Below are 24,892 nucleotides of genomic sequence, written 5' to 3'. Positions count from 1 at the left end.
ATCTGCAAAAGATATATCTAGTTTGTTCTTCCAATCATTTTAATAACCACTATCAGATACTTAATAACCACTATCAATAACCTCAGATATGCAGATGACACCACCCTTATGGCAGAAAGTGAAGAGGAACTAAAAAGCCTCTTGATGAAAGTGAAAGTGGAGAGTGAAAAAGTTGGCTTAAAGCTCAACATTCAGAAAACGAAGATCATGGCATCCGGTCCCATCACTTCATGGGAAATAGATGGGGAAACAGTGGAAACAGTGTCAGACTTTATTTTTCTGGGCTCCAAAATCACTGCAGATGGTGACTCTGCAGCCATGAAATTAAAAGACACTTACTCCTTGGAAGGAAAGTTATGACCAACCTAGATAGCATATTCAAAAGCAGAGACATTACTTTGCCAACAAAGGTTCGTCTAGTCAAGGCTATGGATTTTCCTGTGGTCATGTATGGATGTGAGAGTTGGACTGTGAAGAAGGCTGAGCATCGAAGAATTGATGCTTTTGAACTGTGGTGTTGGGGAAGACTCTTGAGAGTCCCTTGGACTGCAAGGAGATCCAACCAGTCCATTCTGAAGGAGATCAGCCCTGGGGTTTCTTTGGAGGGAATGATGCTAAAGCTGAAACTCCAGTACTTTGGCCACCTCATGCAAAGAGTTGACTCATTGGAAAAGACTCTGATGCTGGGAGGGATTGGGGGCAAGAGGAGAAGGAGACGCCAGAGGATGAGATGGCTGGATGGCATCACTGACTCAATGGACATGAGTCTGAGTGAACTCTGGGAGTTGGTGATGGACAGGGAGGCCTGGCGTGCTGTGATTCATGGGGTCGCAAAGAGTCGGACACAACTGAGCGACTGATCTGATCTGATCTGATCAGATACTTAGGTCAGAGGTTAAAAAATATGGCTAGTAGGCCAAACTCAACCCACAGAACATTTTGTCTGACCTGCATGGTATTTTTTTTTTAATCTGAATATTTGCCAGCAATTAAAAATTGGGAGATTTCAAGCTTCCCTGGTGGCTCACTGGTAAAGAATCCACCTGCCATTTTTCACAGAACTAGAACAAAAAAATCTCACAATTTGTATGGAAACACAAAAGACCCCAAATAGCCAAAGCAATCTTGAGAAAGAAGAATGCAGCTAGAGGAATCAACTTTCCTGACTTCAGACTATATTACAAAGCTATAGTCATCAAAAAGACAGTATGATACTGGCACAAAAACAGAAATATAGACCAATGGAATAAGATAAAAAGCCCAGAGATAAACCCATGCACCTATGGATATCTTATTTTTAACAAAGGAGGCAAAAATACACAATGGGGCAAAGATAGCTTCTTCAATAAGTGGTGCTGGGAAAACTGGACAGCTACACGTAAAAGAATGAAAGTAGAACACTTCCTCACCCCATCTTAAGTCTCTTCAGTCATGTTCGACTCTTTGAGACCCCATGGACTATAGCCCACCAGGCTCCTCTGCCCATGGGGATATTCCAGGCAAGAATACTGGAGTGGGTTGCCTGAGCCCTCCTCCAGGGGATCTTCCTGACCAAGGAATTGAACCCACATCCCTAACACCAGACACAAAGATAAACTCAAAATGGATTAAAGACCTAAATGTAAGACCAGAAACTATAAAATTCTTAGAGGAAAACATAGGCAGAACACTCAATGACATAAATCACAGCAAGATCCTCTATGACCCACCTCCTAGAGTAGTGGAAATAAAAATAAAAATAAACAAGTGGGACCTAATTAAACTTAAAAATTTTACAAAGCAAAGGAAACTATAAACAAGGTGAAAAGACACGCCTCAGAATGAGAGAAAATAATAGCAAATGAAACAACTGACAAAGGATTCATTTCCAAAATAAACAAGCAGCTCATATAAGTCAATATCAGAAAAACAGCCCAATCAAAAAGTGGGGAAAAGACCTAAACATACATTTCTCCAAGAAGACATACAGATGGCTAACAAACACATGAAAAGATGCTCAACATCGCTCAATATTAGAGAAATGCAAATCAAAACTATAAGATATCACCTCACACCAGTCAGAATGGCTGTCATCAAAACATCTACAAACAAATGCTGGAGAAGGTGTGGAGCAAACAGAATCCTCTTACATTACTGGTGAGAATGTAAATTGATACAGTCATGATGGAAGAGAGTGTGGAGATTGTTAAAAAAAAAAAAAAAAACTGGGAATAAAACCACCATGTGTGTGCTTGCTAAGTTGCTTTAGTTGTGTCCAACTCTGCAACCCTATGGACTATAGCCCACCAGGCTCCTCTGTCCATGGGATTTCCCAGGCAAGAGTACTGGAGTGGGTTGCCATTCCCTTCTCCAAAACCACCATATGACCCAGCAATCCCACTACTAGGCATATACACTGAGGAAACCAAAACTGAAAAAGACACATGTACCCCAATGTTCACTGCAGTACTATTTACAATAGCTAGGACATGGAAGCAACCTAGATGTCCATCAACAGATGAACGTAAAGAGAAGCCATGGTACATATATACAATAGAATATTACTCAACCGTAAAAAGGAGCACATTTGAGTCCTAATAAGATAAATGAACCTAGAGCCTATTATACAGAGTGAGGTAAATCAGAAAAAGAAAAGCAAATATCATATACTAACACATATATAGGAAAGTTATGTCCAACCTAGATAGCATATTCAAAAGCAGAGACATTACTTTGCCAACAAAGGTCCGTCTGGTCAAGGCTATGGTTTTTCCTGTGGTCATGTATGGATGTGAGAGTTGGACTGTGAAGAAGGCTGAGCACTGAAGAATTGATGCTTTTGAACTGTGGTGTTGGAGAAGACTCTTGAGAGTCCCTTGGACTGCAAGGAGATCCAACCAGTCCATTCTAAAGGAGATCAGCCCTGGGATTTCTTTGGAAGGAATGATGCTAAAGCTGAAACTCCAATACTTTGGCCACCTCATGCGAAGAGCTGACTCATTGGAAAAGACTCTGATGCTGGGAGGGATTGGGGGCAGGAAGAGAAGGGGACGACAGAGGATGAGATGGCTGGATGGCATCACTGACTCGATGGACGTGAGTCTGAGTGAACTCCGGGAGTTGGTGATAGACATGGAGGCCTGGCATGCTGCGATTCATGGGGTCGCAAAGAGTTGGACACGACTGAGCGACTGAACTGAACTGAACACATATATATGGAATCTAGAAAGATAGTGCTGATAAAATTATTTGCAGGGCAGCAATGGAGACACAGACATAAAGAACAGACTTATGGACACAGTGCAGGGAAGGAAGGAGAGGGTGGGATGTATGGAGAGAGTAACATGGAAACGTACATTACAATATATAAAATAGATAGCTAATAGTAATTTGCTGTCTGACTCAGGGAACTCAAACCAGGATTTTGTAACAACCTAGAGGGGTGGGATGGGGAGGGAGGTGGGAGGGAGGTTCAAGAGGGAGGGGACATATGTATAACTATTGCCGATTCTTGTTGATGTTTGGCAGACATCAACACAATACTGTAAAGCAATTATCCTTCAACTAAAAATAAATAAATAAATAAAAAAGAATCCACCTGCCAATGCAGGAGACACAGTTTCAATCCCTGGTCAGAGAAGATGCTATATGCCGAAGAACAACTAAACCCGAGTGCAACAACTGCTGAGCCCATGCTCTAGGGCCCTCAAGTCTCAAGTACTGAGCCCGTGTACTGTAAATGCTGAAGCCCCCGCGCCCTGGAGCCTGCGCTCCTTAACGGGAGGAGCCACTGCAGTGAGAAGCCCTTCCACCACAACTAGAGAGCAGCCCCCACTCATTGAAACTAGAAAAAACCTGTGCAGCAATGAAGACCCAACACAGCCACAAATAAATCAATATTTTTAAATATTATTTTTAAAAAACAGGTTCTTTTTTAAAAATGGGAGATTTCACACACAAAAAAATCTAGATTTCCAACTTTTCTTGAAATATCAGAAGATCTGGAAAAAAAAGACTGAAGAAGCTATATCCTTTGAGAAGGCATACATTTTCTAGTTGGCTACAGTTCTCTCCTTTACCTGTGCTTCACTCATTTCATTTGAGTTTATAAACCCTAATTTAGACCTTCACAATTTATTTCCTGAACTGAAGTGATAACTTCTTGATTGGGCTCCCTTCCTCTGGTTTTCAGTCAATTCTTATTAATATTGACAATGTTGATTGACAGACTTCATACATGAAACTTTTTCACTTTACTCAAAGCAATTATCCTCCAATTAAAAATAAATTTAAAAAATAGTGCCCCATTATTGAAAAGATAGAGTTCAACTTCCCAGCACAAAGGCAAAGCTAACCTTTCTCTTTAATCCCAGTATTCAACTTCAATCCCAATATTCAATCAGACTGAATTACTTATAAATTGCTTATAAATTTATTGCTTATAAATTCAATCAGACTGAATTGCTTAGAAATGCCAGAATCTCTCCCACTTCTGTACTTTTTAAAATGCACTCTCAACCTAGAATGTTCATCCTTTCTTGCCTGGAGAACTCCTACTCTTTCTTCAAGATCAGCTCAAGTAAGATCTCTTCTGGGACATTTTCCCAGGTTCCTCCTCCCCACTCTCTCTACCTACCATTTCCAGTCAGTCTACCAGGCAGCTCCTCCTGTGTATTAGTAGCATCCTGTGGCCATTACAGCACGTACAATTATTGCTTTTTTTACTTTGTCCAACTAGAATGAACTCCTTGAAGGCAACCACTGTTAAGTTTCATCTTAAAATGTAAATGAGAAGACACAAGTGCTTCCTCAATTATTTATATAATAGCAGTAAATGAGAAAAGGAACAAACACTTGCAAAAGACCTTACGTGCCAAATACTACAGCTAGATCCTTTTTAATATTTCATTTACAATAAATGAGATAGAATTTAATAGAAGTTACAATAAATGAAAAAGCAGACAGATTTTAGAATTTTAGTTATGACTTGGTTAAATTTTGAAGTACTAGTTGTTTTGTAAGATTCTCATTACATCATTTTGAGGTCACAGCTGTCATTCAAATATTAATAATTTCCTTGAGATTAAATTTCAGTTCATATTATTTCTGAGTTAAATCTTAGTATGATTTCCTCTGATTTGAAAAAAAAAAAAAAAGAGAAGGAAAAAACCCTAATGCTCAAGATCAACAAAGTTTAAGGAAAGGCTTTAAAAAATATCTTTAAGAACATCTATGCAACAAAATACTCATATAAGGGAAAAGCTTCATATAAGATTTTATGCAAAGAGAAATATTATGCATCAATAATATTTACATAGGGAGGATTCACTCAAACATAATTTTCAGTTATTCCTATATTTAGTAAAATAGGTAAAATTATTGGGTGGTGCTAGTGATAAAGAACCCACCTGCCAATGCAAGAGATAGAAACTCAGGTTCGATTCATTGGTCGGGAAGATCCCCTGGAGAAGGAAATGGCAACCCACTCCAATATTCTTGCCTACATCATCCCATAATGTAGACCTGGCGGGCTGCAGTTTATAGCTTCGCGAAGAGTCAGACACAACTGACTCAACTTAGCACACACATAAAAGAATTGAAAAATATCTAAAAGGTCAACTTACCCCTTCTATAAGAATTACAATTGGTGAAAATGCAGAATTCAGGAAATCATAAACATCAATTTGAAATAAATATTCCAGAAGCTGACGCCAAGAAGCATCTTCTGTCAATTTATAAATTAAAATGTTAATACATGATAAGATACAAATTTTGAGTTTAATTTCTTCCTTAATTGCCGCATTAGAGAACAAATAACTTGTTTCTTACCTTTTTTAGCAATGTAATTTTGAGAAGATAAAGAGTAATCAGTTAAAAGGATCTGACTGTTTGACAGCGTATTTTCCATAGATGTGTCCATTTCCACCTGAGTAGGCCTTTCAGTGTCGAGTGATATTTTTAATTTTTCATCACTATTTTCAGAAGATAGAGTTTTGAAATGAGCTTCTTCAATAATTCTCATAGGGAACTCTATTTCAGAATCCATATCTGCAAATAGAAATGTTTAGGGTTTTTAATAATGTTTACTTTGTTGTAGGCTTCCTATTTTTTTTTTCTAGGCAGGTCATCCTTTCAATCTTTGTGGGCATTGTGATACTTCATTATGGAAAGAATTCATTTGAAACAAATTTATAGTCTGTATTACTTCCTACTGCAGATATAAATTAACAAACACTTAATGGTTTAAACAACACAAGTATGTTTCTGGAAATCAGAAATCCTAAAACCAAGGCTGTGGCAGGGCTGTATTCCTTCTGGAGGTCTAGAGGAGAATTCATTTCCTTGCTTTTTCTACCTTCTGGAGGCCACCTGCATTCTTTGGCTCATGGCCCTGTATATATGAAGATACATATATATATATATATATGCACATCTCGAGAAAATTCACGTTAAAGAGGATTGTTGTCATTGTTGTTTAGTCACTAAGTTGTGTCCAACTTTTGTGATCCCATGGAATGTAGCCTGCCAGGCTCCTCTGTCCATGGGATTTTCCAGGCAAGACTATTGGAGCAGATTGTCATTTCCTTCTTCAGGGGCTCTTCCAAACCCAGGGAGTACCTGACATGCATTGGCAAGCAGATTCTTTATCTCTCATCCATCTGGGAAGCCCTTAAAAAGGACTACCCTTCTCCAAAATTAAGAAAAAAATTTAATTAGAAATATATGTGTTATGATTTTCCACATTTGTAATGCTGTACCATATATTTATGTGCATGCCATGTCACACAGCCATCAATTCAACTTTCAAATATAGTTTAAACTGATCACTTGATTCAATGAACTAATCAAACAGGATTTTTTTTAAAAAAAGGTTCTAACTAGTCCTAGCCTGAGGTATAGTAGTCAAGTAAATTGTAGGATTTATTTCTCAGTTACTTTTTAAGACAAGGATAGAAAAGTATCATTGCAGTCCTGAAAAACAATATTAAAGAATAGTCCTAACTTAATTATTCAATATCTAACTTCACTCTTTAAGTTATGAATGTAACATATCATTCTCATGCTGTCACTTAGTCAGCATTGTTTAAAAGATGAAAGTCCCAAGTGAGCAAACAGACACCTGTAATTTAATAATGTCACATGTGGACATTAAAATTTAAAAAAACAATCAATTCAGGAGTTTGAATATAATTGGACCATTGTAAATACAGGACTCAAATAGTGATCTACAATGATGTTTGATGGCATCAAACATCAACTTATTCAACAATTAATTTCATAAAATTTTTGTGTGCCTAGATTCTTTTTAAAATATTATCTTATACTGCACTTGAAATAACTATATGTAAAAAAATGAAAACTTCCTATATTATTTTCATATTTAATTATACTTCTGAGGTATTATTTTTACATTACTTAAATGTAAGCCTTAGGATTTACATTAGAAGCCAAAGCAATCTTGAAATTGAAGAATATTGATTCCTGAAAAAGAAGAATAGAGCTGGAGTAATCATACTCCCTGACTTCAGCCTATACTACAAAGCTACAATCATGATAATAGTATGATACTGGAACAAAAATAGATACATGGATCAATGGAATACTCTAGAGAGCCCAGAAATAGGCCCACAGACTTATGATCAATTAATCTACAACAAAGGAGATAAGGATATACAATGTAGAAAAGAGAGTGTCTTCAAAAAGTGGTACAGGGAAAACTAGAGAGCAACATATAAAAGAATGAAATTAGAACATTCTCTAATACCATACACAAAAAATTTAAAGACCTAACTATAAGACTGGATACTATAAAATTCCTAGAGGAAAACAATGGTAGAACACTTTTTGATATAAATCACAGCAATATATTGGGGAATCTGTCTCCTAGAGTAAAGAAAACAAAACCAAAAATAAATGGGACCTAGTTAAACTAAAAATCTTTGCACAGCAAAAGAAACCATAAACAAAACAAAAAGACAACCTATGAAACGGGAGAAAATATTTGCAAAGGTTGGGAAGGACAAGGGATTGATTTCCAAAATATACAAACAGCTCATACAGGTCAATATCAAAAAAGCAAACAACTCAATCAAAAATGAGTGGAAGACCTAAATAGATATTTCTTCAAAGAAGATATCCAGATGGCTAAGAAGCAGCACATCTCTAATTATTAGAGAAATATAAATCAAACCTACAGTGAGGTATCACACCAGCCAGAATCAGATCAGATCAGATCAGTCGCTCAGTCGTGTCCGACTCTTTGCGACCCCATGAATCGCAGCACGCCAGGCCTCCCTGTCCATCACAAACTCCCAGAGTCCACTCAGACTCACGTCCATCGAGTCAGTGATGCCATCCAGCCATCTCATCCTCTGTCATCTCCTTCTCCTCCTGCCCCCAATCGCTCCCAGCATCAGAGTCTTTTCCAATGAGTCAACTCTTCACATGAGGTGGCCAAAGTACTGGAGTTTCAGCTTCAGCATCATTCCTTCCAAAGAAATCCCAGGGCTGATCTCCTTCAGAATGGACTGGTTGGATCTCCTTGCAGTCCAAGGGACTCTCAAGAGTCTTCTCCAACACCACAGTTCAAAACCATCAATTCTTCGGCACTCAGCCTTCTTCACAGTCCAACTCTCACATCCATACCTGACCACAGGAAAATCCATAGCCTTGACTAGATGAACCTTTGTTGGCAAAGTAATATCTCTGCTTTTGAACATGCTATCTAGGTTGGTTATAACTTTCCTTCCAAGGAGTAAGCGTCTTTCAAATTTCATGGCTGCAGTCACCATCTGTAGTGATTTTGGAGCCCCAAAAAATAAAGGCTGACACTGTTTCCCCATCTATTTCCCATGAAGTGGTGGGACCGGATGCCATGATCTTCGTTTTCTGAATGTTGAGCTTTAAGCCAACTTTTTCACTCTCCTCTTTCACTTTCATCAAGAGGCTTTTTAGTTCCTCTTCACTTTCTGCCATAAGGGTGGTGTCATCTGCATATCTGTGGTTATTGATATTTCTCCCGGCAATCTTGATTCCAGCTTGTGTTTCTTCCAGTCCAGCATTTCTCATGATGTACTCTGCATATAAGTTAAACAGGGTGACAATATACAGCCTTGACGTACTCCTTTTCCTATTTGGAACCAGTCTGTTGTTCCATGTCCAGTTCTAATTGTTGCTTCTTGACCTCCATACAAATTTCTCAAGAGGCAGATCAGGTGGTCTGGTATTCCCATCTCTTGAAGAATTTTCCACAGTTTATTGTTATCCACACAGTCAAAGGCTTTGGCATAGTCAATAAAGCAGAAATAGATGTTTTTCTGGAACTCTCTTGCTTTTTCTATGATCCAGCGGATGTTAGCAATTTGATCTCTGGTTCCTCTGCCTTTTCTAAAACCAGCTTGAACATCAGTAAGTTCACGGTTCACATATTGCTGAAGCCTGGCTTGGAGAATTTTGAGCATTACTTTACTAGCATGTGAGATGAGTGCAACTGTGTGGTAGTTTGAGCATTCTTTGGCATTGCCTTTCTTTGGGATTGGAATGAAAACTGACCTTTTCCAGTCTTTGGCCACTGCTGAGTTTTCCAAATTTGCTGGCATATTGAGTGCAGCACTTTCACAGCATCATCTTTCAGGATTTGGAATAGCTCAACTGGAATTCCATCACCTCCACTAGCTTTGTTCGTAGTGATGCTTTCTAAGGCCCACTTGACTTCATATTCCAGGATGTCTGGCTCTAGGTCAGTGATCACACCATTGTGATTATCTGGATTGTGAAGATCTTTTTTGTACAGTTCTTCTGTGTTCTTGCCATCTCTTCTTAATATCTTCTGCTTCTGTTAGGACCATACCATTTCTGTCCTTTATCAAGCCCATCTTTGCATGAAATGTTCCTTTGGTATCTCTGATTTTCTTGAAGAGATCCCTTGTCTTTCCCATTCTGTTGTTTTCCTGTATTTCTTTGCATTGATCGCTGAAGAAGGCTTTCTTATCTCTTCTTGCTATTCTTTGGAACTCTGCATTCAGATGTTTATATCTTTCCTTTTCTCCTTTGATTTTTGCTTCTCTTCTTTTCACAGCTATTTGTAAGGCCTCCCAAGATAGCCATTTTGCTTTTTTGCATTTCTTTTCTATGGGAATGGTCTTGATCCCTGTCTCCTGTACAATGTCACGAACCTCATTCCATAGTTCATCAGGCACTCTATCTATCAGATCTAGGCCCTTAAATCTATTTCTCACTTCCACTGTATAATCATAAGGGATTTGATTTAGGTCATATCTGAATGGTCTAGTGGTTTTCCCTACTTTCTTCAATTTCAGTCTGAATTTGGCAATAAGGAGTTCATGGTCTGAGCCACAGTCAGCTCCTGGTCTTGTTTTTGCTGACTGTATACAGCTTCTCCATCTTTGGCTGCAAAGAATATAATCAATCTGATTTCGGTGTTGACCATCTGGTGATGTCCATGTATAGAATCTTCTCTTGTGTTGTTGGAAGAGGGTGTTTGTTATGACCAGTGCATTTTCTTGGCAAAACTCTATCAGTCTTTGCCCTGCTTCATTCCATATTCCAAGGCCAAATTTTCCTGTTACTCCAGGTGTTTCTTGACTTCCTACTTTTGCATTCCAGTCCCCTATAATGAAAAGGACATCTTTTTTGGGTGTTAGTTCTAAAAGGTCTTGTAGGTCTTCATACAACCGTTCAACTTCAGCTTCTTCAGTGTTAGTGGTTGGGGCATAGACTTGGATTGCTGTGATATTGAATGGTTTGCCTTGGAAACGAAGAGAGATCATTCTGTCGTTTTTGAGATTGTATCCAAGTACTGCATTTCAGACTCTTTTGTTGACCATGATGGCCACTCCATTTCTTCTGAGGGATTCCTGCCCACAGTAGTAGATATAATGGTCACCTGAGTTAAATTCACCCATTCCAGTCCATTTCAGTTCGCTGATTTCCTAGAATGTCGACATTCACTCTTGCCATCTCTTGTTTGACCACTTCCAATTTGCCTTGATTCATGGACCTGACATTCCAGGTTCCTATGCAATATTGCTCTTTACAGCACTGGACCTTGCTTCTGTCACCAGTCACATCCACAGCTGGGTATTCTTTTTGCTTTGGCTCCCTCCCTTCATTCTTTCTGGAGTTATTTCTCCACTGATCTCCAGTAGCATATTGGGCATCTACTGACCTGGGGAGTTTTGGCCATCATCAAAAAGTCAACAATGAATACTGAAAAGGGTGTGGAGAAAAGGAAAGCCTTCTGTACTTTGGTGGGAACATAAACTGGTGCAGCCACTAGGGAGAACAGCATGGAGGTCCCTTAAAAAATTAAAAATAGAACTTCCATAGGATCCAACAACCCCACACCTGGCCATATACTGGAAAAAAACTATAATTTGAAAATATACATGCATTATTTACAATAGCCAAGACATGGAAGCAATTTAAATGTCTATCAACAGATGAACAGAAAAAGAAAATTGTATGTATTCAATACATACGATGGACTATAGGCCATAAAAAAGAATGAAATAATGCTATTTGCAGCATTGGATAGACCTAGAGCTTATCATACTAGATGGAGTCAGATAGTGAATGACAAATATCATATGATATCACTTACATGTGGAATCTAGAAAAATTATACAAATGAACTTATTTACAAAACAGAAATAGACTCAGACAGAAAACAAACTTATAGTTACCAAAAGGAAAGAAAGGGAGGGATAAATTAAGAATTTGGGATTAACATTTACATACTACTGTATATAAAATAAACAACAAGGTCCTAATAATAGCACAGGAAACTATATTCAATATCTTATAATAACCTATAATTGAAAACAATCTGAAAAGTAATATATATTCTTATCTGTATATTCATATAGGTTCTTATATGTATATATTTTTATATATATATATATATATAACTGAATCACTTTGCTGTATACCTGAAATATTGTAAATACTTCAATTTTTAAAAAAGATTTACATTAGATACAGTTATGACTTTCTTATAATTTTTAATAAATTAATAAAGTTTTAATTCAAATAAAATAATATTCTTTCATATTTAACTGTACTTGGAAAATTCATTATTTAAATAAGCTCAGTTGGAATCCTTTTGTAAAATAGCTATTAATATTATAATATAAATAACTTATCTAATTAATTTATTTTGTAAATTCTTAGATCAGCAATATTGGCTTTTTGTAAATGTGTTATCTCAAGCCTCAACTTTTCACAAATACTTATTCAAGATCAGCGATTCATTTTTCTTATGCATTCTTTACAAATAAGTCCAGTTTTCACTTGTTATTCCCTAAAAGGGGTAGTGAAATTATCTGAAAATATTGGCTATTTTAGCTATTTCTCCAATATCCAGAAAATAGACTCTGTGGCATTAACTGAATCCTTCCTTTAGTATTCTCATTTTTAATAGCAAACTTTGCATGACCTTAGTTTGTTTTCATTTAGTTAATAGTGAAATGTTTTGAAATATTTGTAGAGTAAGGCATCTTTTTTCTGAACCTTAAAAGAATTTCTTAACACTTTTATAAAAATCCTTCAAAACTAGTTATAATTGCATAAATGCACTGCTTGACTATTTACCAAGTTATTTTCCCAGCATCACTACATGAAATAAATTCTACTAAAATGATATTCAGAATGCCCTGAAGTTTCTATATATAAGCTCTAAAATATTTTTATATATCTATATTTTGAAATGTCTATATTTCTGGGTTGATATTGCTTTGTTTTAGTCTCTTCTTTCCAGTTACTCTTATCTGCTTTTTCACAAATATCTCTTTAGGATCTAACAAGCTTAGAATAAAATAATTTCCTCTAGCCTTTGAAAATCTAGGTCTCTAATGTTTTCAGTCATGAAAATTATCATATCTACACCTTTCTTATTTAGAAAAGTGTTAGAGGTGGCCCAGATGGTAAAGAATCTGCCTGCGATGCAGGAGACCCAAGTTCGATCCATGGGTCAGGAAGATCCCCTAGAGAAGGGAATGGCTACCCACTCTAGTATTCTTGCCTGGAGAATTCCATGAACAGAAGAGCCTAGCCAGCTACAGGCCATGGGGTCTCAAAGAGTCTGACATGACTGAGCGACTAATACTTTCACTTCACTTAGAATCTAAAGTCTATATTCTGGTTAGAGGATGTTGATCAAATAAAGAACTCACATTTTATAGAATATTAAGAAATAACATATAGTTCTTCTGGAAATTCAAGAAAATCAACCAGCTCCAGTGAAATGTGTTTCTTTCTGAGTTTGCAACATTATTGATCTCTTCTTGTGAAAGTTTTTCTGTCATTCTAAAGTTCAATCGTTTCTGTATTATTGGCCAATATTTGTTGAGTTTCTAATCTGTCCATCATAAAGACAGAATGGAGATGTGCGAAAGTCATGTTATATAACTCTACTTAAAATATAATCCATGTGTTTTTAATCATAGGTGTCACTGATGCCTGGACACCTAGAAGTCTCCTCCGCTACTCTGCTCTCTTCTGTTGCCTTCTGTTGAGCTCCCAGAATTGAGAGACTTGATGGACAATGTGGAAAACGTTTTACATTGTTTTTGCTTGAGTTTCCATATTACCTTGTACACTTAAAGAAAACCCTTGTTATCACAGATCTTCTTAGTGGGGAGGTGAGGAACTATAAATCTAGAATAAAATATAATTTAGAAACCAAGCCTATTTTAAAGTAATGAAAGGTGTTTTTAAAATAACCTAATAAGCAAAAATTATCACCTAACAGAACAGAAAGTCAATGGACATTATCTAAAATAGGTTAATCAAAGGAGAACAATATAAATACTTTATTTAGAAAATAGATAAATACTACAAGAAATATTCTCTAAAAAATAAAAGAAATTATTATCCTTGGGAGAGAAGTGGAAGTAGAGATGGACAAAGGGAACAGAAATTGCTTTTGTTTAGGAAAAAAAAAGCCTTAGCACTACATATATTTTTAAACCTGTCTACATATAGCAGTTTGATTAAAACTTATTGTAAAATACCTAGAGATCTCCTTGAAATATCCATATACATCCAATCATTCCTTGTCCCTTGAGATTTTATGATATTAAGATCTACTAAGCACTTCCCTGGTGGCTCAGACAGTAAAGAACCCACCTGCAATGTGGGAGACCTGCGTTTGAACCCTGAGTTGGGAAGAGCCCCTGGAGCATGGAATGGCAACCAACTCCAGTATTCTTGCCTGGAGAACTCCATGAACAGAGGACCCTGGCAGGCCCCAGTCCATGGGGTCGCAAAGAGTTGGACATGACTGACTGACTTTCACTTTACTTTAAGATCTACTAAGTCCCAGAGCAAACCAGATATATTGATAAAAGAGTGATTGACAAGGTTGTTGCTGATTATTGTTTATTTAGAAAAACAAGGATTCCTGGATTTTTCATGTGATTTGTACTTTTAAAAATAGGCTCAGACTGTAAAGAATCTGCCCATAATGTGGGAGACCCAGGTTTGACCCCTGGGTTGGGCAGATCCCCTGAAGAAGAGAATGGCTACCCACTCCAATATTCTGGCCCGGAGAATTCATGGACAGAGGAGCCTGGCGGGCTACAGTCCATGGCACCTCAAAAAGTCAGACACGACTGAGCAACTAGCAATTTCACTTTTTCCTATGTTTAAAAAAGAAATCACATTATAGATATTTTTATACTAACCTGGCTGACTGTAACCACTTTTCAACGTATCTTCTATATTATCTGTGGGGTACTTTTCAGCTGAAAATTCTTCTGTTTCATCATTTTCACCTACATTACTTTCATCCAGAGTCTGTTTGGGAAATGTCAATTCCATTTCCTTTGGAGTGTTCTGGAACCTCCAGCGGTTGTCAAAATTATACAATAACTTTTTAAAATATGGTACAGTATCAGAATCCTCTGTTTTCTCTAAGACCCTTTCCTTGCCTATTTGATTTTCAGTTTCCGTAACTTTTATTAGTTTTATTTCTTGTTCCTTATCAGGGTCAAATTCACTTGTTGAAGGATGTCTATGTTTATCTTCCTCACTTCCTTCTTCATTTTTTCCATCATCTGATATCATTTTATCTTCATTAGCATATGCGAAGCCTAGCATAGCAAAACCAAAATCAAACCAACTTGGCTTGAGAATTGAGCTCTCATTAGTGATTATGTCTTCCTTTTCTGTTAATATTTCTGTACACGGAACAGTGGATTCTTCCTCAGAGGATATGGAACTAGGAACATCTTCTAACGGTGGGTTGCTTTCTTTGGACGATAACTCAAGCTCTGTATCCTTACCTCCAAAACCCAAATAACTTGTAAATCCACCACCAAACCAACCAGTGTCTTGAGGATTGAGACTATGCTCTAACTCAGATACTAACAGTTCAGACTGTTCCTTTGGCACTGAATCAAACTCTAATTCAAGTTCTTGCTTATGTTCTGTTTGGGGCTCACCACTGTTTAATTCCTCTGGGTCATTCTCATCTTCCACTGCTATTTGTCTACTTAGAAATGAGCTTTCTTCTTGAGGATCAGTAACTGATTCAAAAGGCTTTTCTTCAGCTTGGTCCTTTCCAAATCCAAACCATCCTTTCACTTCAGGGACAGCTGAAGATGGTGGGACATGATCCTCTTCTGGAATAAGATACTGTTTGATACTTTCAGCTTCTGCTTCCCAATCTTCTAATTCACTAGTACTTCTGATATCTTCAGGAGCCTCTGAAGCTGGAAATTGGTCTTCAAACAAACTACTTTCAGAAGTTGAATAAAAGCCAGGTTCTATCTGAAAATCACTTTCATATACACTAGATTTGGGGTCATTATCTTCTTCATATGGATACATATTTTCACTATTATCACTGTTTAACTCACTAGCTTCATTTTCAAATATGTAGCTTATTCCAAGAAGACAGAAAAAGTCAGATTCCTGAAAGGAAAAATAAATATATGATTAACATTAATATACTGAAACTCCTTGTTTGTCCAAAATCATTCCAAATGAGTGTCATTTTCCCAAGGCCACACAACTAGCTCAATAGCTGAGCAAAAACTCCTAATTGCAAACACTTGTATCATAACTGACTTTTCAGGGTTACTGATATAAACTTCAGTTAGGTTTATATCACTTGCATTAGGATTTGTTATCAAATAGTTGAAGAACTTTAGAAGAAAAGGCAATCTAGTACTGAGTATATTCTGCAAAGAAACTCTAATGAAAAGGCGTACATGGCCACAAAACCTTGCTCCTTGTAAGGGTACACTGAATGGACACATGGAGCTGTGCCGTGGTTTCAGAGTGGAACTTACAGCACATGATCACAGCTCAGAAAAATCAGACTCTAAAGACTTCTAACGGCCTGGTTAGAAGCTACACTAAAACACTTAGGCTTCTTTAATTGAGTTATTGCAAACAGCCAATGGAGGCAGGGATCCCCCTGCTCATCTCACAGAACAAACAAATTTTCAAGAATAAAATGGTAAAAGCTATTTTTTTAATCTGAAGGTATGAGACATTGATATGCACTGCTCTTTGGTTATCACCATTATAAAATGAGAATAAAACTCAGAATTTTACAAAAAATAAACTTCAGAATTACAATTTTTTACAGTATAATTTTGGCACTGCAACACTGTAGGTGATTAATAGACATTGGAGCCAAACACCATGGATTGAAATCTTAATCCCGCTGTTTACTAGCTTTGTGACCTTGGGTGAATTAGATGATCTTTCTATGCCTCAGTCTCTTCATTTGTGAAATGAGAAAAATAATACCTTATAGGGCTGTTGTGAAAGATTAAATGAATCAAATACTTGAAATAGCAACTGTCTCTAGTAAATACTAGCCTAATGTAGCCCAAGGTTATACTACCCTAGATGAGCCAGCTGTGCAAGGATAAAAAGGCCCAACCCCTTGCCTCTATTCAGAACAAATCTGAAAGGCCATCCCAGCGTCTAAGTTCCTTATAGAATCACCTGAAATCATTGCTGCAACTGCATCATAGTTCAACTTCTCTGTCTGTCCAATCCTGCTTTTTCTGGTGTTTCCTTATAAGTGCTATTCTTAAGAGTACCCACCCCCAGTGCACTTCTTGGATGCGAAAGTCCATCTATTTCCCAGGGGACTTGACCTAAGAATTTGGGCCTCCTATATGCCTACTATGTGCTCTGCTCTGTGCCAAGTACTGAAATTCTATAGTAAATGATAGAAACAATAAATAATAGACTGTGATAAGTGCTATGCAGGAAATAAACAGGAAGCTGTGGTTGAGAAGCAATAATTCCTTTAGAACCATCATGAAAGAGCTCTCTGAGGCACTGATGTTTAAGCTGCGCCCTACAGCTTAACGACTAAACAACAACAAAAGGATAAGGAGGAACTAACCAGATGAAGAACTTAGGGAAAGCACTCCAAACAAAGAGAATGACCTATTTGGGTTTTTAGGCAGGGAAAGCGCTTGGCATGGTCTAAGAACAGTCAATAGGCCAGCATGGCTAGGAGCATAGTGGGGGCCAGAAGAAGGGCATAAGACAGGGTCAGCAGAGGGCAAGAACAGATCATGCAGAGCCAGGTAAGGAGTCAGATGCAACGCAAAGCTGTTGAAAGGCTTTAAACCAAGTGAATGACAAGATCTAATTTTTTGAATTCTGATTCATGACTATAAGGTTCATGGCTGTTTAGAGAATGAATTGGAAGAGGGCAAAAGTAAAGGTAGAAAGACCAGTTAGAAATCTACTGCAGGTTCTACTCAGGAGGTAATTATGCCTTGAGTCAGAGCTATAGGGAGAGTAAAAATGAAGAGAAGACAGATAGATATATTTTGGAGACAGAACTGGCAGGACCAATAGTTACAGAGTGAATAGACAGTTAATCCCAGAATTTGTGCTGGGAAAGAGCCAAATAATAGACAGTTTACTTAACCAGGCACAACTGACTTCACACTGACCTCATTTAAGGTAAACTGGCTTAACCTGCGCGTGTGTGTGTGCTAAGTTGCTTCAGTTGTGTCCGATTCTTTGTGATCCTATGGACCATAGCCTGCCAGGTTTCTCTGTCCACGGGATTTTCCAGGCAAGAATTGTGGAGTGGGTGCCCATATTCTCCTCCAGAGGATCTTGCTGATCCAGAGATCGACACAGAATCTGAGTTAAATGTGCTAGTCAAATTCACGTATTGAAAAGTCACCTTCTGATTCCCTTTCTCATTATCAAGCCCAGCATTATCAAACTCAGTTAAAAATCCAACAGCAAAAGAGGTTTACAGATTGGAGACCTAGAGAGTATGATGGGAAATAAACTCTGTCTCAGGAGGACAATAACATTAGTAATAATATCTAAGATTTACATAGCACTTAGTAAATGCTGTTTTATGTGCTTTCATATGCTCTTTTTTCCTCAATACATTCATGAGGTAAGTTTATAATCATCATCCTCATTTTACAAATGAGAAAAAAGGCACAAAGATCACATGACAACTAAGTGGCTAAGTCAGGCTTTGAACCCAGCGCATCTCTAGAATTGATGCTCTAAACCACTGTATTCTACTGCCTGCTAATTTTTCAGTAAGCAAAATCTTTGTCATTAACCCTGTTTTACCTGATATTATTCACATACTCAAACTATTCCTAGTGTTAGTTCTTAAGACTATTTTTTTTATATAATACCCCTCATAGAAAAACTTTATTGGAAAGCAGGGAAAACTACCAAGATATGAATGAAGACAAAAAATAAAAAAAGTTCAGACATAAAGTGTGTGACCTTGGTTTAAGTGGAAATGGAACTCTTTGGTGGTTTGTAGTTAGTGACCTATATTTCACTTTGTGGCACTGATGCTGCTACAGCTAAGTCGCTTCAGTCGTGTCTGACTCTGTGCAACCCCATAGACAGCAGCCCACCAGGCTCCTCCATCCCTGGGATTCTCCACGCAAGAATACTGGAATGGGTTGCCATTTCCTTCTCCAAGGCATGCATGCTAAGTTGCTTCCGTTGTGTCCGACTCTATGCGACCCCATGGACAGCAGCCCACCAGGCTCCTCTGTCCACAGGATTCTCTAGGCAAGAATACTGGAGTGGGTTGCCATTTCCTTCTCCACTTAAGACTATTTTATGTATCCACTATATAAGATGTGTAACTAATGAGCACTTACACCACAGAAAACTGTGTTAATCAAGAAATTTTAAATTCAACTAATAACCGTTAAGGGAATGGCAACCCCATCCAATATTCTTGCCTTGAGAATATCATGGACAGAGGATCCTGGTGGGCTACTGTCCAAAGGGGTCACAAAGAGTCAGACATGAATGAATGACTAACACACACACACACACCCACACACACAGAATAACTATACTCCAATATCAATTAATTTAAAAATAAATTAAATAAAGAATACATTCATTAAAAGGAGGAAGAAGAAAAGGAAAACTGGTAATTGGAAAAGAGAATTCTTGGGTGTTTACAATTATTTCTTTTGTTAGAGAAAAAATATATAAATTTACTTTAAAAAATAAATCAGTTCAATTAACAACCAAAATCTGTTTACTCACTTTTGTTGGTATTTGAACTTCCTCAGATATGAATACTTCTTCGATCTGGACTGCATCTCTGGGAAAATATCCAAAGTCCTTTCCTTTCTATCAAAATGAAGAATAAATATTAGCAAGTAAGAGTGATCAAAGCAATAGCTATTGAGCCTAATTTTGTTCCATGTCCTTGACTTTCATGTATTTCAAGTCACAAATATTAATTGGTTTTCATTTACCATCTAAAAGAAAGTCCAATGAAATCATATTCCATTTGCTACTCAACAGAACAGGGTTAATTTGAGGGAACAAAGGGGCAAGCTATAAAATGGCACTTTTTCAGATTTCAGAGGGAAAACCACTCATTTTCTTCCTCTTTCTGTTCTTAATGACCTTTCTTGCCTAGTGGACCACAGATTTATACTAATAAACCTGGAATATCAAAAAACAAGGGAATGGTGACAGTAGCCAAGCTAGATGGAGCTGTGACATATTCAGCATTTTCAGGATGTCAAAATAAGATGTTTAAACTCTGAAGAGCCAAGATGGATTCATCAAGATAGTAAACATCTACAAGTCCTCTAGAGGGAATTGGTTCCATTTAACTTCTGTACCTTGGTGACAGAGATCCTCTCAATCTTGTTTAAGTGCCTTCAAGATGTCCCCCAAGAGTGAAGGCTTCACACGGCCACTCTCAGCCCATTTCCTACCCCTGTCCAAGTTTAAAGAGTGTATTTCTTTTGGCCCTTTGATTTAGCACCATTATACCTCAATTCTGATTTTTTCCAGCTCTTCAGTTGCTGCAACTATTTGAAAACTGACAAAGCGAACTCCACAATGTGGCTTCTTTTCTATGGTCGCAAAACCTGGTTTGCAGGATCTTAGTTCTTTGACCAGGGATTGAACCCAGGCCCTCAGCAACGAAAGCCCAGAGTCTTAATCACACAGTGTAGATTCTTTTAATTTTATTTATTTACTTATTTTTGGCTGTGCTATGTCTTTGTTGCTATGCAGGCTTTTCTCTAGTTGCAGCGAGCAGGGCCTGTTCTCTAGTTGTGGTGTGCAGGCTTCTCATCGCAGTAGCTTCTCTCGTTGCAGAGCATGGGCTCTAGAGCACATGGGCTTCAGCAGTTGTGACTCCTAGGCTCTAGAGTGTGGGTTCAATAACTGTGGTCCACGGTCTCAGTTGCTTGGCAGCATGTGGGGTCTTCCCAGATCAGAGATCAAACCCATGTCTCCTGCACTGGCAGGTGGATTCTTTACCACTGAGACACCAGGGAAGCCCACAGTGTGGCTTCTTAAATGGCTATCTGCCTGGACTGGACACCTAAAGCACAAAACTAAGTGTGCTCGAAACTTCACCCTGGCTCCACACATTACATGTTGCTTTGTGCGGAACTATCATTTTCACACATAGTAGGCAAGAAAGAATGCTTTCTTCTTATGATACCTACTGTTTCATTTTTCTTACAGTTGCATTAGATACCTCCAGTGCATTCAAGGCAGAGAAATAATGTGTTTAAAGAACCATAAGCAGTAAGCAGTCTTGGGAGCTGCAAAGTCCAGGTAAACAATTCTGGTCGACAATGTCTGAGGTTCAGTCATATAGCCTCTAATGCTAAGAAGCAGGATTGACCCATGTAGAATCTGCTCCTTCAAATAAAGATCAGAGGCTTCCCGTGTAGATGCTATACAAGGAAGAGCTCTTATGCATATGCTATATGGAAATGATGTATGTATCAGGTTGGTCATGCTTGCTCAGCTTGGGAATAAAATCATGTGTCATGGTATGTTTTCATTCTAAAACATAATGATATAATCTAAGATACCAATCTATTTTCAACTGAAAATATTAATCATTAATTTGTCTATGTTATATATTCAGAAAGATGATTCAGGCATCTAGGAATTTCAGTGTAATAGGACTTTGGGCCAAATAAAAGTGTCTCAGTTATTCTTTTTTTCCATGAAAAATTCATATACCTCATTTCCTTAGGCTACTAATCTTTCAGAGGACCTCTTCAATAGCAACTAAGTCCTTTATTTGCTCAGAAAGACATGTCTTTTTTATTTTTTTGGCCAACTGATATCTCAGTTTTCCCAGTTAGGAAATGGAACTGCACCCTTGGCGGTGAAAGGTGATAGCATGCAGCTGTAACCACTGGACTGCCAGGGAAGTCCCAAGACATGTCTTTTAATCTGATTAACTAAAACTTCCCAGTCTCTCTTAAACTTGGCCGTTGGTAGCAACAAAGGATGGCTGGGCTTACCTAGTCACCCAGTACCTCCATCAGTACCTCTAAGGTCTCTCCAAACAAATATAAAAGTTAAGTTCAAAAACTATGCATGCTATGTAAAATAACTTCAAGGCACTCTTAAGCCTTCAGCCCAATCAGACTGGCTTCCTCAAAGCTATTTGTATAGAAATTCTGGAACCAGGAGTGAACATGTCCATTTGTTTAAATACGTCAAAGGTATATATAAATATATATAAAGGTTTTACATATATATATAAAGGTTTTACATATATATGTGTGTGTATATATATATATATTGGAGAAGGCAATGGCACCCCACTCCAGTACTCTTGCCTGGAAAATCCCATGGATGGAGGAGCCTGGAGGGCTGCAGTCCATGGGGTCGCTGAGGGTCGGACACGACTGAGCGACTTCACTTTCACTTTTCACTTTCATGCATTGGAGAAGGAAATGGCAACCCACTCCAGTGTTCTTGCCTGGAGAATCCCAGGGACGGGGGAGCCTGGTGGGCTGCCATCTATGGGGTCGCACAGAGTCGGACACGACTGAAGCGACTTAGCATAGCATAGCATAGCATATATATATATAGTACTTTGAAATGTTAAAGTTCTTTTAGAGATGAAAAGCAGGCTTCTTCGTGCAATCTGGTCATTTATTCTGTATTCAATTTATAAAATTAGATACTTACACTTCCTGCCCACAAGTCTTCCCTTTTTCCTGAGAGTTTAACATAAACCGATATCTCTTCTCCCTTAGTGAAGTTCAGGTATCGACAGTCAGGTCCTCTGTAATCTCTTATGGCGAAGACTCTGCTTATTAAAGCTACGTAACACACAAAGTAGAGAAGGGAAGGAAAAGATAATTAGTTTTCTTCCTGGCACCTACTATATTCCAGGCATCATGATAAGCTCTTTCATACCTTTTATCATTGTTATTATGAAATTCTCAAAACAGCCTATGAGGGAAATAATCTCATCTTAGACTAACAAATGAGCCTTTAAGTAAGTCTCAAAGAGATGGTCACACACCTGATAAATAGTGGAGCCAGATCTGAACTGACTTTCTTTTCACTGCAACATCCGCCTTCTATATTCTAAGCTCTTCTTTCTGTTTTTCCCTAAACCTTTCTAGAAATCCACCAGTCTCTCTTAATGGACAACTCATATCTTACTTCTTATATGAGATATCCCTAATTTGTCCAGCCTACTCTGCCCCTTCTCTGAATTTCAAAATTACCTATTATTCTTATGTTGTATCCCTATTTACTATTTCATATTGACTTGTCTTATCATCATTTACTAGAATGAAAATTGCTGGAGGAATAGAAACTTATCTTACATTTTATTTTATTCCGCTTAGATACACACCCCTGATCTTCCAGACCCAGCACATAACAGACCCTTAGTAACTATGAACGATTATATCTACATATGTTAGATTTAGCCCTTCAACATGTAAAGTAATATACATACCATATTAACTATTATAATTATACTGACATATGTAAAACATTTTGATTAAGTTGTGCAATTAAAATTAAAATAACTTTTATCAATTACTATAAATATGAATGTTCTGTTTACATGATATGTGCCTAACCCTAAGGCAACTAAAATGAAGTCGTAAAAAAGGAAATAAAAATTGTTTTATTATTACGTAGATAATATAATTATATAATGCTTATATAATAATATTATCATCTAGTAAACATTCTCTCTATACTAAATTACATATCCAAATTACTAAAGAAAATGTTTACACATAAAAATTTACTTTTAAATTATTTGTGTTAATACTAATAATATTTTGCATTTTTAATTTCCATGTTGCAAATTAGAAATAATTCTCACATACTGGAGGGATAGAAGGTTTAAAGCAATTATAATATATTAGGATGAAAGATGCTATTCATTTTGTACCATAATGCCAATTTCAGAAAATAAGTTCTTAAAGAACAAAATGAAAATTAATTTATCATTGTAGAAGAAAGCTTAATATTCAAAGACATAAATAAAATTTTCAACTCCTAAAACTCATTTCAGTATTTTTACATAATAAATTATGCAAAAATGATTAATGTTTGTTAAAGTTTTGGACAATAAATCATGATAGTATGAAATAAAAAGTCTTAGAAAACTCATGAGAGTCAGAAACTTCTGATTGTGAAATAGAAACTAAAAAATGTAAGAGCTTCATAAAAATAGCTATCAAATGGCCTGATTTTTTTAATATAAATCATTTACATTTATCTTAAAAAGTAGTAAAAGTGCTAATTTGTTTTTGAAAGCTGGATTAATATCTTTATAATTTCTGATATATTTATATATAAGGTTATCCTTACTCCTTTATATTTACATTAAAAACTATCACAAAATGTTTTGCTTCTAGCATGTCCTTTTTATAATGGACTATACCGTATAACTACAAATATTTCCCAATGATATTGATGTTCATTTTTTTATCATACATGCCCAAAATAACATTTTATATCATTTCAGAGCCTTAGTTTAAGAGGAAAAAAAGAAAAGCAACTTACCTTCACATTCCAAGTCACCACATTTTTTAAAGTCTGCCAGCAGTTTTGTGCTCTCCAAACACTTTGTCAGAGAAATAACCAAAAGGAAGATTCTGTGAATTTTAAGATCCGCCATGCTAAAATAAGCAGGAATCCCAAACAAGGTTTAAACTGATTGCTTAGGCAGTAGTTATGCCAGCCAAAACAGGAGATAACCCAGACTATTTTCTAAATGTAAGAGGGAAAGGTTTGAGGTTTTTCAACCCCTTCTACCCCATAACTACTTTTTTCTATCCGTGTTTAGGCTTGAGAGACAAACACTCTCTGTTCTCAATCTTCAGTATCTGCAGTGTCAGGTATCCAGATTATACATAAGGGTTTAATAATTAACAGGGATTTTTAGCTGGAGTCATGTCTTACAAAGCCGGCCCATGGAAAACTCTCCTGCTTAAAGGCACCTTGTGTTCCACAGAACAATTTTTAAATGGCCTCCACAAAAGGTAGTTCATCTCTTTCTGTTAAAGTCTTCGAGTAGATCAGTCAATAAGTATATAGTATTTGCTGCATGTAAATACCAGCGTCAAGAAAGATATAGTTAAATGTAGAAGCA

The 24,892-nt window shown here is 37.1% G+C and overlaps 1 protein-coding gene across 4 annotated transcripts in view; it reads right to left on the bottom strand.

Annotated features, from left to right (window-relative positions):
• MIA2 (MIA SH3 domain ER export factor 2) overlaps window positions 1–24,621 on the bottom strand; it is a 97,174-nt gene extending 72,553 nt beyond the window's left edge. For all 4 annotated transcript variants that reach the window (XM_005222083.5, XM_005222085.5, XM_005222084.5 and 1 more), the window contains exons 1-6: window positions 24,304–24,621; window positions 22,456–22,589; window positions 19,534–19,620; window positions 14,685–15,915; window positions 5,809–6,027; window positions 5,604–5,704 (exon numbers count right to left, since the gene is read on the bottom strand). In XM_005222083.5, coding sequence (XP_005222140.2) covers window positions 5,604–5,704; window positions 5,809–6,027; window positions 14,685–15,915; window positions 19,534–19,620; window positions 22,456–22,589; window positions 24,304–24,418 — 1,887 coding nt within the window. In that variant the 5' untranslated portion in view covers window positions 24,419–24,621. The remainder of the gene's footprint in view (window positions 1–5,603; window positions 5,705–5,808; window positions 6,028–14,684; window positions 15,916–19,533; window positions 19,621–22,455; window positions 22,590–24,303) is intronic.
• Window positions 24,622–24,892: the final 271 nt, after the last annotated feature.

The sequence above is a fragment of the Bos taurus genome, chromosome 21 (assembly GCF_002263795.3).
Source record: "Bos taurus isolate L1 Dominette 01449 registration number 42190680 breed Hereford chromosome 21, ARS-UCD2.0, whole genome shotgun sequence".
NCBI classification, from domain to species: Eukaryota; Metazoa; Chordata; class Mammalia; order Artiodactyla; family Bovidae; genus Bos; species Bos taurus.
This window is presented reverse-complemented; position numbering and strand designations above follow the sequence as displayed.